Genomic DNA, 19,561 nt, shown 5'->3' on the forward strand with positions numbered 1-19,561 from the left:
AACCCAAAGGTTTTGGAGGGGTCAGGGCAGGGGGAACCCCAAAAGTGAAATCTGGGAGGGTTTGGGATGAGTGGACCCCAAAAAACCCCTGAGTTTGGGGGAGCACCAGCTGTGAAAAATCTCCTCAAATCTCCTCAAAATGCCCCCAAAAAAAACCCTAAAAAAAACCCTAAAACCCCTGGGATGAGTTCCAAAAATTGGAACCCCAAAGGTTTTTGGGGGGTCAGATCATGGGGAACCCCAAAAGTGAAAGGCGTGATGAGGGGAACCCAAAAAATCCCGAGTTTGGGGAGCCCCGGGTGAGGGAATTGCACCAAATCTCCTCAAATTTCCCCCCAAAAAAACCTAAAAAAACCCCTAAAACCTCTGGGATGAGACCCAAAAATGGGACCCAGGATGATTTTGGGGTATCAGGTCCTGGGGAACCCCAAAAGTGAAACCCCAAATGAAGGGAACCCCAAAATCCCCAGGTTGGGGGAGCCCTGGGTGAGGAAATTGCCTCAAATCTCCTCAAATTGCCCCTAAAAAAAACCCCCAAAACCTCTGGGATGAATCTCCAAAAATGGAACCCTAAAGGTTTTTGGGGGGTCAGGTCCTGGGGAACCCCAAAAGTGAAACCCCAAAAGGTTTGGGGTGAGGGGACCCCAAAAAACCCCCTGGGTTTGGGGAGTGTTGGGTGAGGAAATTGTCTCAAAAAAACCCCAAAAAACCCCTAAAATAACCCAAAATCCCTGGGATGAATCCTAAACATGGAACCCTAAAGGTTTTTGGGGGGTCAGGTCCTGGGGAACCCCAAAAGTGAAAGGCGTGATGAGGGGAACCCAAAAAATCCCGAGTTTCGGGAGCCCTGGGTGAGGAAATTGCCTCAAATCTCCTCAAATTGCCCCCCAAAAAAACCCTAAAACCTCTGGGATCAGACCCAAAAATGGGAGCCAGGATGATTTTGGGGTATCAGGTCCTGGGGAACCCCAAAAGTGAAACCCCAAATGAAGGGAACCCCAAAATCCCCAGGTTGGGGGAGCCCTGGGTGAGGAAATTGCCTCAAATCTACTCAAAAAACCCCCAAAAAAACCCTAAAAAAACCCAAAATCCCCTGGGATGAATCCCAAACATGGAACCCTAAAGGTTTTTGGGGGGTCAGGGCATGGGGAACCCCAAAAGTGAAACCCCAAATGAAGGGAACCCCAAAATCCCCAGGTTGGGGGAGCCCTGGGTGAGGAAATTGCCTCAAATCTCCTCAAAGTGCCCCTAAAAAAAACCCCCAAAACCTCTGGGATCAGACCCAAAAATGGGAGCCAGGATGATTTTGGGGTATCAGGTCCTGGGGAACCCCAAAAGTGAAACCCCAAAAGGTTTGGGGTGAGGGGACCCCAAAAAACCCCCTGGGTTTGGGGAGTGTTGGGTGAGGAAATTGCCTCAAATCTACTCAAAAAACCAAAAAAAACCCTAAAAAACTCCAAAATCCCTGGGATGAATCCCAAACATGGAACCCTAAAGGTTTTGGGGGGGATTTTTTGGGGGGAACCCCAAAAATCCACCCCTAACCCACCCCTAAATGAGGGGACCCCAAAAAACCCCAAATTCAAGGAGTTTATGGTGGGGAAATTGCCCCAAATGGCTTCAAAATGGCCCCAAAAAAAACCTAAAAAAACCCCAAAATCCCCTTGGGATGAGTCCCAAAAATTGAGGGTAAAATTCCCAATTTTGGGGGAAAAATTCCCAATTTTTGGGGTAAAATTCCCAATTTTGGGTGTAAAATTCCCAATTTTTTGCGGCTCTCCCCAATTTTTGGGGGGAAAAAATTTCCCAATTTTAGGAGAGGAATTCCTGATTTTTTGGCGGGGCAAAATTCCCAATTTTTTCAGGGAAAATTTCCGATTTTTAAAGGGAAAACAGCCAGATTTTGGGGGGAAATTTCCCAATATTTTTGGGGATGAAATCTTCCATTTTTTTGGAGAAAAAAATTCCCAATTTCTCCCCACTTCCCCAACAATTTTTTCCCTCTTCCCCCCAACATTTCCCCGGTGATTTTTTGCCCATTTTTGCCATTTTTTAATGAATTTTTGTGCCCATTCCCGCTGATTTTTTTGCCCGGTTTTGCCATTTTTTTAATGAATTTTTTCCTGTTTCCCGCTGTTTTTTTGCCATTTTTTAGGGAATTTTTTCCCTTTTTCCCACTGAATTTTTGCCATTTTTTGGGGAATTTTTCCCCATTTTCCCGCCGATTTTTTCCCCATTTTTGGGGAATTTTTCCCCATTTTCCCGCGGATTTTTTCCCCATTTTTGCCATTTTTTGGGGAATTTTTCCCCGTTTTCCCGCGGATTTTTTCCCCATTTTTGGGGAATTTTTCTCCGTTTTCCCGCTGATTTTTTACCATTTTTTGGGGAATTTTTCCCCGTTTTCCTGCTAATTTTTTGCCCGTTTTTGCCCATTTTTTCCAGAATTTTTTCCCATTTTCCCGCTGATTTTTTGCCATTTTTTGGGGAATTTTTTCCCTTTTTCCCACTGAATTTCTGCCATTTTTTCCGGAACTTTTTCCCTTTTTCCCACTGAATTTCTGCCATTATTTGGGGGATTTTCCCCCGTTTTCCCGCTGAATTTTTGCCCGTTTTTTGGGGAATTTTTTCCCATTTTCCCGCTGATTTTTTCCCCATTTTTTCTGGAATTTTTCCCCGTTTTCCCGCTGATTTTTTGCCATTTTTGGGGGAATTTTTCCCCATTTTCCCGCTGATTTTTTGCCATTTTTTGGGGAATTTTTCCCTGTTTTCCCGCTGATTTTTTGCCCGTATTTGCCATTTTTTGGGGAATTTTTCCCTGTTTTCCCGCTGATTCTTTCCCCAGTTTTGGGGAATTTTTCCCCGTTTTCCCACTGAATTTCTGCCATTTTTTTGGGGAATTTTTCCCCGTTTTCCCACTGATTTTTTGCCCGTTTTTTGGGGAATTTTTCCCCGTTTTCCTGACGATTTTTTGCCCATTTTTGCCCATTTTTTGGGGAATTTTTTCCCTTTTTCCCACTGAATTTCTGCCATTTTTTGGGGAATTTTTCCCCATCTTCCCGCTGATTTTTTCCCCATTTTTTCCAGAATTTTTCCCCATTTTCCCACCGATTTTTTCCCCATTTTTCCCCATTTTCCCGGAGTTTCCCTCTCGGCGCTCACCGTCTGGTGCAGGTCGGGGATGCCGATGCGGAACACCATCATGCTGAAATGATCCTCGGGCGGGGGCCGGGGGGGCCATGAATTTTTCCCATTTTTTGGGGAATTTTTCCCCATTTTCCCTCTGATTTTTTCCCCATTTTTTCCCTGTTTTCCCCCATTTTCCCTCTCCCCGCTCACCGTCTGGTGCAGGTCGGGGATGCCGATGCGGAACACCATCATGCTGAAATGATCCTCGGGCGGGGGCCGGGGGGGCCATGAATTTTTCCCATTTTTTGGGGAATTTTTCCCCATTTTCCCTCTGATTTTTTCCCCATTTTTTCCCTGTTTTCCCCCATTTTCCCTCTCCCCGCTCACCGTCTGGTGCAGGTCGGGGATGCCGATGCGGAACACCATCATGCTGAAATGATCCTCGGGCGGGGGCCGGGCGGGGCCATGAATTTTTTACCATTTTTTGGGGAATTTTTCCCCATTTTCCCGCCGATTTTTCCCCCATTTTTTGGGGAATTTTTCCCGCTGATTTTTTCCCCATTTTTCCCCATTTTCCCGTTTTCCCCGCTCACCGTCTGGTGCAGGTCGGGGATGCCGGTGCGGAACACCATCATGCTGAAATGATCCTCGGGCGGGGGCCGGGCGGGGCCATGAATTTTTTCCCATTTTCCCACTGATTTTTTCCCCATTTTTTTTGGAATTTTTCCCCGTTTTCCTGCCGATTTTTTACCATTTTTTCAGGAATTTTTTCCCATTTTCCTGCTGTGTTTTTGCCATTTTTTGGGAAATTTTTTCTCATTTTCCTGCCGATTTTTTACCATTTTTTGGGGAATTTTTCCCCGTTTTTCTGCCGATTTTTTGGGGAATTTTTTCCCGTTTTCCCACTGATTTTTTCCCCGTTTTTTCCCCATTTTTTCCCGGTATTCCCCCATTTTTCCCATTTCCCGCTCACCGTCTGGTGCAGGTCGGGGATGCCGATGCGGAACACCATCATGCTGAAATGATCCTCGGGCGGGGGCCGGGCGGGGCCCCGGGCGGGTCCCCGGGCGGGGTTGGGGGCGGGGCCAGGGGCGCCCTCGCGGGAGCTCCCGGAGTCCGAATCGGCCTCGGGGTACTCGGAGCCCCGCGCGCCCTCCTCCTCCTCGCTGGAGGCCGGCGAGCGCGGCATCGCCTCACCATGCCCGGCTAGGGGGGAATACATACAGAAAATTAACAAAAAGTGGTGAAAAAAACCCAAAAAAACCCGGTCAGAATCCATGAAAACCCGGCCAAAATCCCTAAAAATGGCCCCTAAATCCTCTCAGATGAGAGGGCATCGCCTCACCATGCCAGGCTGGGGAGGGGAAATAAAGAGAAATACTCAAAATTAACAAAAAGTGGTGAAAAAACCAAAAAAACCCGGTCAAAATCCATGGAAACCCGGTGAAAATCCATGAAAACGGCCCTGAAATCCCTAAAAATGGCCCCAAAATCCTCCCAGATTGAGAGGGCATCACCTCACCATGCCAGGCTGCAGGGGGAAATAGAGAAAATTAACAAAAAGTGGTGAAAAAACCAAAAGTGGTGAAAAAAACCCCAAAAAACCCGGTCAAAATCCATGAAAACGGGCCCAAAATCCCTAAAAATGGGGAGGGCATCGCCTCACCATGCCAGGCTGCGGGGGAATAAATACAGAAAAATAACAAAAAGTGGGGAAAAAAACCCAAAAAACCCGGTCAGAATCCATGAAAACGGCACCAAATCCCTAAAAATGGCCCCAAAAAATCCCTAAAAATGGCCCCAAAAATCCCTAAAAATGGCTCCAAAATCCTCCCAGATGGGGAGGGCATCGCCTCACCATGCCAGGCTGCGGGGGGGAAATAGAGAGAAAATTAACAAAATGTGGGGAAAAATCCCAAAAAACCCGGTCAAAATCCATGAAAACCCGGTCAAAATCCCTAAAAATGTGCCCAGAATCCCTAAAAATCGGGAGGGCATCGCCTCACCAGGCCAGGCTGCGGGGGGAAAAGAGAGAAATACTCAAAATTAACAAAATGTGGGGGAAAAACCAAAAAAACCCGGTCAGAACCCATGAAAACCCGGTCAAAATCCATGAAAACCCGGTGAAAATCCCTAAACACGACCCCAAAATCCCTATAGATGGGGAGGGCATCGCCTCACCATGCCAGGCTGCAGGGGGGAAATAAATACATACAGAAAATTAACAAAATGTGGTGAAAAAATCCCAAAAAAACCCGGTCAAAATCCATGAAAACGGCCCCAAAATCCCTAAAAATGGGGAGGGCATCGCCTCACCAGGCCAGGCTACGGAAGGAAAATAAATACATACAGAAAATTAACAAAATATGGTGAAAAATCCCAAAAAGTGGTGAAAAAAACCCCAAAAAACCCGGTCAAAATCCATGAAAACGGCCCCAAAATCCCTAAAAACGGCCCCAAAATCGCCTCAGCATGCCAGGCTGGGGGGAAATAGAAATAGAAATAGAAATAGAAATAGAAATAGAAATAGAAATACAAATACAAATACAAATACAAATACAAATCAATGGGGGAGATACATAAAATTACCAAAAAATAGTGAAAAAAACCCAAAAAAAACAGGCCAAAATCCCTAAAAATGGCTCCAAAATCCTCCCAGATTGAGAGGGCATCGCCTCACCAGGCCAGGCTGGGGAGGGGAAATAAATAGAAATAAAAATAGAAATACTCAAAATTAACAAAAAGTGGTGAAAAACACCCAAAAAAACCCGGTCAGAATCCATGAAAACCGGGTGAAAATCCATGAAAACGGGCCCAAAATCCCTAAACGGGGGGGAAAAATAAATAGATACTCAAAATTACCAAAAAGTGGTGAAAAAACCAAAAAAACCCGGTCAAAATCCCTAAAAATGGCCCCAGAATCCTCTCAGATTGGGAGGGCATCGCCTCACCATGCCAGGCTGTGGGGGAAATAAATACAGAAAATTACCAAAAAGTGGTGAAAAATCCCGAAAAGTGGTGAAAAACCCCAAAAAACCCAGTCAGAATCCATGAAAACCCAGTGAAAATTCCTGAAAATAGCCCCAAAAATCCCTAAAAATGGGGAGGGCATCGCCTCACCATGCCAGGCTGCGGGGGGAATAGAGAAAATTACCAAAAAGTGGTGAAAAACCCCAAAAAACCCGGTCAGAATCCATGAAAACCCGGTCAAAATCCCTAAAAACGGCCCCGAAATCCTCCCAGATTGAGAGGGCATCGCCTCACCAGGCCAGGCTGCGGGAAATAAATAGAAATAAAAAAAACCCCTCAAAATTACCAAAAAGTGGTGAAAAATCCCGAAAAGTGGTGAAAAAAACCCAAAAAACCCGGTCAAAATCCATGAAAACCCGGTCAAAATCCATGAAAACGGCCCCAAAATCCCTAAAAATGGGGAGGGCATCTCCTCACCAGGCCAGGCTGGGGAGAAATAAAATAAAATAAAGTAAAATAAAATAAAAATAAAATAAAATAAAATAAAATAAAATACAGTAAAATACTTTAAAATAAAATAAAATAAAATAAAAATAAAATAAAATAAAATAAAATACAATGAAATAAAATAAAATAAAAATAAAATAAGATAAAGTAAAATAAAATAAAATAAAAATAAAATAAAATAAAGTAAAATAAAATAAAATTAAAATAAAATAAAATAAAATAAAATAAAATAAAATAAAATAAAATAAAATATAAAATGAAATAAAAATAAAATAAAAATAAAATAAAAGAAATTAAAATTAAAATAAATTAAAATACAATAAAATACAATCAAATACAATACAATACAATACAATAAAATACAATGAAATACAATAAAATAAAGTAAAATAAAATAAAATAAAATAAAATAAAATAAAATAAAATAAGGAGAAGCATTAGAGGAACACAAAACAGCCAAAAAGTGGTGAAAAACCCCAAAAATGGTCAAAATCCATGAAAATTCAGTCAAAATCCCCCAAACCTGGTAAAAATCCCCCAAATGGGTCAAAATTGCACCAAACTCCCTCAAAACCAACAAAAACTCCTCAAAATCCCCCAAAATCTCCATCAAATCCACAAAAACGTCCTCGAAACCACCAAAAGAAACCCAAAAATGGCTTCAATTTCTGCAAAGCCGCAGAAAAACTCCTCAAAATCTTCCTGAGCTTCCCCAAATCCACAAAAATCCTCTCAAAAATCCCCAAAAATCCCCAAAATCCCCAAAAATTTCCCAAAAATATCCTCAAAAAATCCCCCAAAATTCCCCAAAAATTCCCCAAAAATCCCCCAAATTCCCCAAAATCCCAAAAAATTTCCAAAAAAATCCCCAAAAATTCCCCAAAAATTCCCCAAAATCCCCCCAAAATTCCCCAAAATCCCCCCAAAATCTCCCAAAATTTTCCCAAAATCCCCAAAAAATTCCAAAAAATCCCAAAAAAATCCCCAAAATCCCCAAAAATTCCCCCAAAATCCCCAAAATTCCCCCAAAAATCCCCCAAATCTCCCAAAAATCCCCCAAATTTTCCCAAAATTCCCAAAAATCCCCCAAAAAATCCCCAAAATCCCAAAAAAATCCCCAAAAATTCCCTAAAATCCCCCAGACCCATTTGGGAGCCATTTCCCCTTTTGCACGCGCGCGTGCAAAGCCCCCAGACCCATTTGGGACCCCTCCTTTCCTTTGCACACGCATGTGCAAAACCCCACAAAGCCCCCAGACCCATTTGGGACCCATTTCCCCTTTTGCACGCGCGTGTGCAAAGCCCCCAGACCCATTTAGGTCCCTTCACTCCCCTTGCACACGCGTGTGCAAAGCCCCCAGACCCATTTAGGATCCCTCTCACTCCTTGCACACGTGTGTGCAAAGCCCACAGACCCATTTGGGACCCATTTTCCCCTTTTGCACGCGCGTGTGCAAAGCCCCCAGACCCATTTAGGATCCATTTCCCCTGTTGCACACGCGTGTGCAAAGCCCCCAGACCCATTTAGGATCCATTTCCCCTGTTGCACGCGCATGTGCAAAGCCCCCAGACCCCTCTGGACCCCTCACACGCAGCCCCCAGACCCCTAGAAAGCCCCTCAAGGCCTTTGCACGCGCGTGTGCAAACACCACAAAGCCCCCAGACCCATTTAGGACCCATTTCCTCTCTTGCACGCGCGTGTGCGAAGCCCCCAGACCCCTCTGGACTCCTCCTGTGCAGCCCCCAGACCCATTTGGGTCCCTTCACTCCCCTTGCACGCGCGTGTGCAAAGGCCCCAAAGCCCCCAGACCCATTTGGGGACCCCTCACGCCCCTTGCAAAACCCCCAGGAGGTGGCACCGGGGTGGCACTGGAGGGTGACATTGGGGGTGGCACTGGGACCCTCGTGTGACACCAGAGGTGACACTGAAGGTGACACCGGGGGTTGGCACTGAGGGTGGCACTGGGACCTCATTTGTGACACTGGGAGTGACACTGGGATGCCAGTGGTGGCACTGGGAGTGACATTCAGGGTGGCACTGGGACCCCTCATGGGACACCAGAGGTGACAATGGGACCCTCGTGTGACACTGGAGTGACACCACAGGTGACACTGGGATCCTAGAGGTGACACCGGGGGTTGGCACTGAGGGTGGCACTGGGACCTCGCGTGTGACACCGGGGGTGACATTCAGGGTGGCACTGGGACCCTGGGGGTGGCACTGAGGATGACAGCACAGGTGACACAGGGACCCCACAGGTGGCACTGGGGTGACACTGGAACCCTCGTGTGACACTGAAGGTGACACCGGGGGTTGGCACTGAGGGTGGCACTGGGACCTCATTTGTGACACTGGGTGTGACACTGGGATGCCAGCGGTGGCACTGAGGGTGACACTGAGGGTGACACTGGGACCCCCATGTGTGACACTGGTGTGGCTCTGGAGGTGACACTGAGGGTGGCACTGGGACCCTCGTGTGACACCAGAGGTGACACTAAAGGTGACACCGGGGGTTGGCACTGAGGGTGGCACTGGGACCTCGCATGTGACACCGAGGGTGACACCGCAGGTGACACTGGGACCCTGGGGGTGGCACTGGGTGTGACACTGGGATGCCAGAGGTGGCACTGGGGGTGACATTCAGGGTGGCACAGGGGGTGACACTGGGACACTCGTGTGTGACACTGGTGTGACACCACAGGTGACACTGGGGGTGGCACTGGAACCCTGGGGGTGACATTGGGGGTGGCACTGGGACCTCACGTGTGACACTGAGGGTGACACTGGGACCCTGGAGGTGACACTGGGGTGACACAGGGATGCCAGAGGTGACACTGGGGGTGACACTAGGACCCCAAGTGTGACAAATGGGTGGCACTGGAGGGCGACATTGGGACACTCATGTGTGACACTGATGTGACTCTGGAGGTGACACTGAGGGTGGCACTGGGACCCTGGGGGTAACACTGGGGTGGCACTGGGACCCCAAGTGTGACAAATGGGTGGCACTGGAGGGTGACATTGGGACACTTGTGTGACACCAGAGGTGACACTGAAGGTGACACCGGGGGTTGGCACAGAGGGTGGCACTGGGACCTTGCGTATGACATTGAGGGTGACACCAGAGGTGACACCGGGACCCCAGAGGTGGCACTGAAGGTGGCATTGGGATCCTCCTGTGACCCTGGTGTGGCACTGGAGGTGACACTGAGGGTGACACTGAGACCTCATGTGTGACACTGGTGTGACACCGCAGGTGACACTGGGGGTGACACTGGGATGCCAGCGGTGGCACTGGGGGTGACATTCAGGGTGACACTGGGGTGACAATGGGACCCCCATGTGTGACACTGGGAGTGACACCACAGGTGACCCTGAGGGTGGCACTGGGACCCTCGTGTGACACCGGGGGTTGGCACTGAGGGTGGCAGTGGGACCTCGCCTGTGACACTGAGGGTGACACCAGAAGTGACACCGGGACCCTGGAGGTGACACTGGGGGTGGCACTGGGATGCCAGAGGTGGCACTGAGGGTGACATTCAGGGTGGCACTGGGATCCTGGAGGTGACACTGGGGGTGACACCAAAGGTGACACCGGGATCCTGGAGGTGACACTGGGGTGGCACTGGGATGCCAGAGGTGACACTGGGGGTGACATTCAGGGTGGCACTGGGACACTGGGGGTGACACCAGGGGTGACACTGAAGGTGACACCGGGGGTTGGCACAGAGGGTGGCACTGGGACCTCATTTGTGACACTGGGAGTGACACTTGGATGCCAGCGGTGGCACTGGGGGTGACACTGGGACCCCATGGGTGACACTGGGTGTGACACTACAGGTGACACTGGGGGTGACATTCAGGGTGGCACTGGGACCCTCATGGGACACCAGGGGTGACATTGAGACCCTCGTGTGACACTGGGGGTGACACCACAGGTGACACTGACGGTGGCACTGGGACCCCAAGTGTGACAAATGGGTGGCACTGGAGGGTGACATTGGGACACTCATGTGTGACACTGGTGTGGCTCTGAAGGTGACACTGGAGGTGGCACTGGGACCCTCATGGGACACCAGAGGTGACACTAAAGGTGACACTGGGTGTGACACTGCGACCCTGGGGGTGACATTGGGGGTGACAATGACATTGGGACCCTCCTGTGACACTGGTGTGGCTCTGGAGGTGACACTGGGGGTGGCACCTGGGACCCCTCATGGGACACCAGGGGTGACACTGGGACCCCCATGTGTGACACTGGGGGTGACAACCAAAGGTGACACCGGGATCCTGGAGGTGACACTGGGGTGGCACTGGGATGCCAGAGGTGACGCTGGGGGTGACATTCAGGGTGGCACTGGGACACTGGGGGTGACACCACAGGTGACACCACAGGTGACACCACAGGTGACACCGGGATCCTGGAGGTGACACTGGGACCCCACGTGTGACAAATGGGTGGCACTGGAGGGCGACATTGGGACACTCATGTGTGACACTGGGGTGGCTCTGAGGGTGACACTGGAGGTGGCACTGGGACCCTCGTGTGGCACTGAGGGTGACATTCAGGGTGGCACTGGGATCCTGGAGGTGACACTGGGGGTGACACCAAAGGTGACACCGGGATCCTGGAGGTGACACTGGGGTGGCACTGGGATGCCAGAGGTGACACTGGGGGTGACATTCAGGGTGGCACTGGGGGTGGCACTGGGGGTGACACCAGGGGTGGCACTGAAGGTGACACCGGGGGTTGGCACTGAGGGTGGCACTGGGACCTCATTTGTGACACTGGGGTGACACTGGGATGCCAGTGGTGGCACTGGGGGGTGACATTCAGGGTGACACTGGGGGTGACACTGGGACCCCAAGTGTGACACCACAGGTGACACTGGAGGTGACACCGAGACCCTCATGGGACACCAGGGGTGACAATGGGACCCTCGTGTGACACTGGTGTGGCTCTGGAGGTGACACTGAGGGTGGCACTGCGATGCCATGGGTGACACTGGGTGTGACACCACAGGTGACGCTGAGGGTGACACTGAGACCCCACGTGTGACACCAGAGGTGACACTGAAGGTGACACCGGGGGTTGGCACAGAGGGTGGCACTGGGACCCTGGGGGTGGCATTGGGGGTGGCACCACAGGTGACACCGGGATCCTGCAGGTGACACTGGGGTGACACTGGGACCCCATGGGTGACATTGAGGGTGGCACTGGGACCCCGGGGGTGACATTGGGGGTGACACTGGAACCCTCGTGTGACACCGGAGCTGACACTGAAGGTGACACCGGGGGTTGGCACTGAGGGTGGCACTGGGACCCCCATGTGTGACACTGAGGGTGACATTCAGGGTGACACTGGGACCCCAGAGGTGACATCGAGGGTGACACTGGGACCTCAGGGGTGACCCCATGTCCTGACATGTCACCCCCAAAAAATGTCACCTCCAAAAATGTCACCTCCAAAAGTGTCACCTCCAAAAAATGTTACCCCCAAAAATGCCACCTCCAAAAAATGTCACCCCCAAAAAATGTCACCCCCAAAAGTGTCGCCCCAAAAAATGTCACCCCCAAAAAATGTCACCCCCAAAAGTGTCGCCCCAAAAAATGTCACCCCCAAAAAATGTCACCTCCAAAAGTGTCACCCCCAAAATTGTCACCCCAAAAATGTCACCCGAGTGTCACAACCCCAACAAAGTGCCACCCCCAAAAAATGTCACCCTCCAAAAATTGTCACCACCAAAAATGGATCCAAAAAGTGTCACCCAAAATTGTCACCCCCAAAAAAAGTGTCACCCTAAAGACTGGCCCAAAAAGTGTCACTCCAAAAGTGTCACCCAAAATTGTCACCCAAAAAAGTACCGCACAAAAGCGTCACCCACAATAATGTCACCTGCAAGTGTCACCCCAAAATTGTCACCCCAAAAAATGTCACCTCAATAAATGTCGCCCCAAAATTGTCACCAAAAAGTGTCACCCCAATAAATATCACTCCCAAAAACTGTCCCAAAAATTGTCACCCGAATAATGTCACCCCAAAAGTGTCACCAAAAAGTGTCACCCCCAAAAACTGTCCCAAAAAAAATGTCACCTCAATAATTGTCACCAAAAAGTGTCACCACAATAAATGTCACCCCAAAAGTGTCACCTCAATAAATGTCACCTAAAATTGTCATCGCAATAATGTCACTCAAAAAGTGTCACCCCAAAGACTGGCCCAAAAAGTGTCACCCCCAATAAATGTCACCCCAAAATTGTCACCCCAGAAATGTCACCCCTGAAAACTGTCACAAAAAGTGTCACCCCCCCAAAAAATGTCACCAAAAATTGTCACCCCAAAGTGTCACCCCAACAAATGTCACCTAAAAAGTGTCACCCTCTAAAAACTATCACCTCAAAATTGTCACCAAAAAGTGTCACCACCAATAAATGTCACCCAAAGTGTCAGCCAAAATTGTCACACCCTCCAAAAGTGTCACCCAAAAATGTCACCTCAATAAATGCCACCCAAAATTGTCACCAAAAAGTGTCACCCCAATAAATGTCACACTCAAAAACTGTCCCAAAAAATGTCACCCGAATAATGTCACCACAATAAATGTCACCCCCAAAAGTGTCACCACAAAAATGTCACCCCAATAAATGCCACCCGAAAATTGTCACCCCAACAAACGTCACCCAAAAGTGTCACCGCAAAAGTGTCGCTCAAAAAATGTCACCCCAATGAACGTCACCCCAAAGTGTCACCCCCAAATTGTCACCCAAAACTGTCCCGAGGTGTCACCCCAATAAATGTCACCCCAAAATGTCACTTCCAATAAATGTCACCCAAAATTTTTATCCCAATAAATGTCACCCTCCAAAAAGTGTCACCCAAAAAATGTTCTAAAAAGTGTCCCTCAAAATTGTCACCCCAAAATTGTCACCCAAAAAGCATCACCCAAAATTGTCACCCCAATAAATATCACCCCAAAGTGTCCACCCCAAAATTGTCCCAAAAAATGTCACCCAAAAAGTGTCACCCCCTCAAAAAATGTCACCCCAAAATTGTCACCAAAAATTATCACACTCCAAAATTGTCACCCAAAAACTGTCCCAAAGTGTCACCCCAACAATGTCACCCCAAAATTGTTGTCCCCTCAAGAAATGTCACCTAAAAAATGTCACCCAAAAATTGTCACACCTAAAGTGCCACCCAAAAATGTCACCCGAAAGTGTCACCCATCCATAAACGTCACCCCAAAGTGTCGCCCTCCAAAATTGTCGCCCCAAAATTGTCCCAGAAAGCGTCACCCAACAAATGTCACCCCAAAAATTGTCACCTCAATAAATGTCACCCAAAAAATGTTCCAAAATTGTCACACCTAAAGTGCCACCCAAAAATGTCACCCCAAAGTGTCACCCATCCATAAACGTCATCCCAAAGTGTCACCCTCCAAAATTGTCACCCCAAAATTGTCCCAGAAAGCGTCACCCAAAATGTCACCCAACAAATGTCACCCGAAAATTGTCACCTCAATAAATGTCACCCAAAAAATGTCCCAAAAAGCGTCACCCCAACAATGTCACCCCAAAATTGTCACCCCCATCAGTGTCACCCCAACAAATGTCACCAAAAATTATCACCCCATTAAATGTCACCCCAACAATGTCACCCCAAAAAAGTCCCCAAAATTGTCACCTCAACAAATGTCACCCCAAAATTGTCACCCCAATAAATGTCACCCAAGAAATGTCCCAAAAAGCGTCACCCCAACAATGTCACCCAAAAAGTGTCACCCCAATAATATCCCAATAATTGTCACCCCAACAATGTCACCTGAAAATCGTCACCCCTATAAGTGTCACCCAAAAAATGTCCCAAAGTGTCACCCCAACAATGTCACCCGAAAATTGTCACCCTCATCAGTGTCACCCCAACAATGTCACCCCATCAATGTCCCTGCCCCAAAGTGTCACCCTCCAAAACTGTCACCCCAAAATTGTCCCAAAAAGCGTCACCCAAAATGTCACCTCAATAAATGTCACCCAAAAATTGTCCCAAAAAGCGTCACCCCAACATCACCCAAAAATTGTCACCCCAATAAATGTCACCCAAACAATATCCCAATAATTGTCACCCCAACAATGTCACCCCAAAATTGTCACCCCTGTCAGTGTCACCCCATCAATGTCCCCTCCCCAAAGTGTCACCCTCCAAAATTGTCACCCCAAAATTGTCCCAAAAAGCGTCACCCAAAATGTATCACCCGAAAATTGTCACCCCTATAAGTGTCACCCCAATAAATGTCACCCAAAAAATGTCCCCAAAAATGTCACCCCAACAATGTCACCTCAAAATTGTCACCCCTATCAGTGTCACCCCATCAATGTCCCCGCCCCAAAGTGTCACCCTCCAAAATTGTCACCCCAAAATTGTCCCAAAAATGTCACCCCAACAATGTCACCCAAAAAATGTCCCAAAAATTGTCACCCCAACAAATGTCACCCAAAATTGTCACCCCAACAATGTCACCCCTATGAGTGTCACCCCATCAATGTCCCCACCCCAAAGTGTCACCCTCCAAAATTTTCACCCCAAAATTGTCCCAAAATTGTCACCCCAACAATGTCACCCAAAAAATGTCCCAAATAATTGTCACCCCCAAAAATTGTCACCCCAACAATGTCACCCCAAAATTGTCCCCCCATCAGTGTTACCCCAACAATGTCCCCTCCCCAAAGTGTCACCCTCCAAAATTGTCACCCCAAAATTGTCCCAAAAAGGTTCACCCAAAATGTCACCCCAACAAACGTCACCCGAAAAGTGTCACCCCCAATAAATGTCACCCAAAAAATGTCCCAAAAAGCGTCACCCCAACAATGTCACCCAAAAAGTGTCACCCCAATAATATCCCAATAATTGTCACCCCAACAATGTCACCCAAAAATTGTCACCTCAATAAATGTCACCCAAAAAATGTTCCAATAATTGTCACCCCCAACAATGTAACCCCAAAATTGTCCCCCTATCAGTGTCACCCAAACAATGTCACCCCATCAATGTCCCTGCCCCAAAGTGTCACCCCAACAAACGTCACCCCAAAAATTGTCACCCCAACAAATGTCACCCGAAAATTGTCACCTCAATAAATGTCACCCAAAAAATGTCCCAAAAAGCGTCACCCCAACAATGTCACCCAAAAAGTGTCACCCCAATAAATGTCACCCAAGAAATGTCCCAAAAATTGTCACCCCAAAAAGTGTCACCCCCATCAATGTCCCTGCCCCAGTGTCACCCTCCAAAATTTTCACCCCAAAATTGTCCCAAAAGCGTCACCCAAAATGTCACCCCAACAATGTCACCCAAAAACTGTCCCCAAAATTGTCACCCCCAAAAAGTGTCACCCCAAAATTGTCCCCCCCATCAGTGTCACCCCAACAATGTCACCCAAAAAATGTCCCCAAAATTGTCACCCCAACAATGTCACCCCAAAATTGTCCCCCCATCAGTGTCACCCCATCAATGTCACCCCATCCATGGCCCCGCCCCCCCTCAGTGTCACCTCCAGGTCCCACGTGGCCGCGGGGGGCGGGGCTTGGGCCCAAATCGAGGCCAAGCGGGGCCAGAACGAGGCCGCGGCTCCCGGGGGGGGGGAGGGGCGGGTTAATTAGAGCCCGGTGTTAATTAGCGAGGGGGGGGTGGGGAATGAGGCCGGGAATTGGGGAGGGGGGCATTAATGGGGGGAGGGGGGGAATTGGGGGGTCGTTAATTAGAGAGGGGTCATTAATTGGGGAGGGGTCATTAATAGGGAGTCATTAATTAGAGAGGGGTCATTAATGGGGGCTGATTAATTAGAGAGGGGTCATTAATTGGGGACGGGGGGAATCAAGGAAGGGTCATTAATAGGGAGTCATTAATTAGAAAGGAGTCATTAATGGGGGTTGATTAATTAGAGAGGGGTCATTAATGGGGGCTGATTAATTAGAGAGGGGTCATTAATTGGGGGATCATTAATTAGGCCTCAAATAGGGGAGCGGTCGTTAATTATGGAGGGGTCATGAATGGGGGGATCATTAATTAGAAAAGGGTCATTAATGGAGAGCATTAATTAAAGAGGCGTCATTAATTGGGGGGGGTCGTTAATTGGGGAGAGGGTGTGAAATTGGAGAGGGGTCATTAATTAGGGAGGGCTCATTACTGGGGGGTCATTAATTAGGCCTTAAATCAGGGAAGGGGTCCTTAATTAGTGAGGCGTCATTAATTAGAGGGGGTGTCAATTTGGGGGGTCGTTAATTTGGACTCAAATTGGGGAGCTCTCATTAATTATGGAGGGGTCATTAACTGGGGGGGGCGTTAATTAGAGAGGCGTCATTAATGGGGGGCACGAATTAGAGAGGGGTCATTAATTGGGGGGTCATTAATTAGGGAGAGATCATTAATGGGGGCATTAATGGGGGGGTCATTAATTAGGAAGAGGTCATTAATGGGGGCATTAATTGGGGGGCCATTAATTAGAGAGGGGTCATTAATGGGGAGGTTCATTAATTAGGCCTTAAATTGGGGAGAGGGCGTTAATTAGAGAGGCATCATTAATGGGGGGGTGTCATTAATTGCGGGAGTCATTAACTTGAGAGAGGTCATTAATGGGGGAGCGTTAATTAGAGAGGGGTCATTAATGAGAAAGTGGCCATTAATTGGGGTGGTCATTAATTAGGGAGGGGCGATTAATTAGGGAGGACCCTAATTAGGGAAAGGTCATTAATTAGTGAGGGGGGTGCAAAATTGGGGGTGAGGTGATTAATTAGGGACAGGTCCTTAATTACAGAGGGGGTGCTTAATTGGGGAGAGGTTCTTAATTAGGGTGGGGTCCTTAATTAGGGAGTGGTCCCTAATTAGGGAAGGGTCGTTTAATTGGGGAGGGGTCCTAAATTAGAGAGGGGTCATTAATGAGGGAAGGGGTCATTAGTTAGAAAAAAGTCATTAATTAGGGACAGGCCTTAATTGGGGAGGGGTGATTAATTAGGGAGATGTCCTTAATTGGGGAGGGGGCTCTTAATGAGTGAGGGGGGTCCTTAATTAGGGAGGGGTCCTTAATTAGGGCAGTGCCCTCAATTAATGCCTCCCTTAATTGGGGTAGGGGTCGCTAAATTGGGGCGGGGCTTTAATTAGGGGAAGGGTCTTTAATGAGGGGAGGGGGCCTTAATTATTGGAGGGATGCTTAATTAGGGGAGGGGGCCTGAATTATGGGAGGGGTCCTTAATTAGGGAGGGTTCTTAATTAGGGCAGTGTCCTTAATTACGGCCGGGTCTCTTAATTGGGGTAGGGGTCATTAAATTGGGGCGGGGCTTTAATTAGGGAAGGGGTCCTTAATTAAGGGAAGGGCTCCTTAATTAGGGAAGGGGTCCTAATTAGGGCAGTGTCATTAATTTGGGGAGGGGTCCTTAATTAGGGGTAGGGGGCCTTAATTGGAGAGGGGTCCCTAAATTGGGGCGGGGCTTTAATTAGGGGAGGGGGTCCTTAATTAGGGGAGGGGTCCTTAATTAGGGGAGGGGTCTTAATTAGGGCAGTGTCCTTAATTAGGGGAGGGGTCATTAATTACGGTAGGTGCTTTCATTAGGGGAGGGATCTTTAATTAGAGGAGGGGTCCTTAATTAAGGAGGGCTCCTTAATTAGGGGAGGGGTCCTTAACGAGGGGAAAGGTCGCGAATTTGGGGAGGGGTCTCCAACCCGGGTGAGTGGGGGGGGGGGTCGGTAAAAGGGGGCGTGGCCTCCCCTCCCCGCCCCCTCCCCACATTCCCGCGCGCCCATCCCCCCCCCACGTGTCACTGCAGCGACCCCTCCCCCTCCCCCCCCACATTTGCACGCGCGCCCCTCCCCCTTTTTTGCACGCCCACCCCCCCCCGCGCCGCGTGCGCGACCCCTCCCCCCATTTCCCCCCTCCCCCACCCCCCCGTTTTTCCCCTCACGCCCACCCCCCCCCATTTCCCACCGCCGCCCCTCCCCCAAAAAAACGGCCCCGTTCCGCCCCTCCCCCACCCACATCCCCCCCCCACCACGCGCGCGCGGCCGCGATCCCGCGACCCCTCCCCAAATTCCCCCCCCCCCATTCCCATCCCCCTCCCCAAATCCGCCGCCCATCCCCCACCCCTCCATCCCCCCCCATCCCAGGTGCGCGCGACCCCTCCCCAGGTGCGCCGCCCCTCCCCCACCCCAGGTGAGCCCCCTCCCCTCCCCCCCCCCCAGGTGAGCCCCCTCCCCTCCCCCTCCCCCCCCCCGGTACCTGCCGGGGCTCCGCGAGCGCCGGGGGCGGCCGAGGAACGGCGGAGACAGCGCGCGAGCGGCCCGGCCGCGGCCCCGCCCACCGCGGGACACGCCCACCCGCGGGGACACGCCCACCGAGCCCGCCGGACACGCCCACGAGAACACCCACGGCCAATGGGAACGGCCCCTGACCGCCCCACACCCACCCACAGGCCACGCCCACTGGAGGAGGGAGGGGGGGAATGGGAGTGGGGAGGGGAGGACACGCCCATAAAGGAGGGAACGCCCACTAAAGGAAGCCACGCCCACTGATGTAGAGGGAACGCCCACGCGGGAAAGACACGCCCATGGTTGGTAGAGGACACGCCCCCAATGGGGGCGGGGTCACGCCACCGTGCAAAGCCACGCCCCCTGTGTGGCTGAAAGCACGCCTAAAATGGGAATGGAAACCACGCCCACCTGGTAAAGACACGCCCCCGATTGGTGGAGGACGTGCCCTAAATGGGGGTGGAGCCACGCCCACCTTGCAAAGCCACGCCCCCATTCAGTAGAGGGCAGTAAAGCCACGCCCCCTATAGATGGAGGGTTCTGAAGCCACGCCCACGATCGGCAGAGGACACGCCCCAAATAGGGGGGTGGAGCCACGCCTACACAGCAAAGCCACGCCCCTACCGGAAGAGGACTTGTCCCAAATGGCCGGTGGAACCACG

The 19,561-nt window shown here is 49.9% G+C and overlaps 1 protein-coding gene across 1 annotated transcript in view; it reads right to left on the reverse strand.

Annotated features, from left to right (window-relative positions):
- SHANK1 (SH3 and multiple ankyrin repeat domains 1) overlaps positions 1–19,072 on the reverse strand; it is a 77,920-nt gene extending 58,848 nt beyond the window's left edge. The window contains 2 exon segments of the mRNA XM_074531641.1: positions 4,100–4,332; positions 18,871–19,072. Coding sequence (XP_074387742.1) covers positions 4,100–4,315 — 216 coding nt within the window. The 5' untranslated portion in view covers positions 4,316–4,332; positions 18,871–19,072.
- Positions 19,073–19,561: the final 489 nt, after the last annotated feature.

Source organism: Zonotrichia albicollis, chromosome 38 (genome assembly GCF_047830755.1).
Source record: "Zonotrichia albicollis isolate bZonAlb1 chromosome 38, bZonAlb1.hap1, whole genome shotgun sequence".
NCBI lineage: Eukaryota > Metazoa > Chordata > Aves > Passeriformes > Passerellidae > Zonotrichia > Zonotrichia albicollis.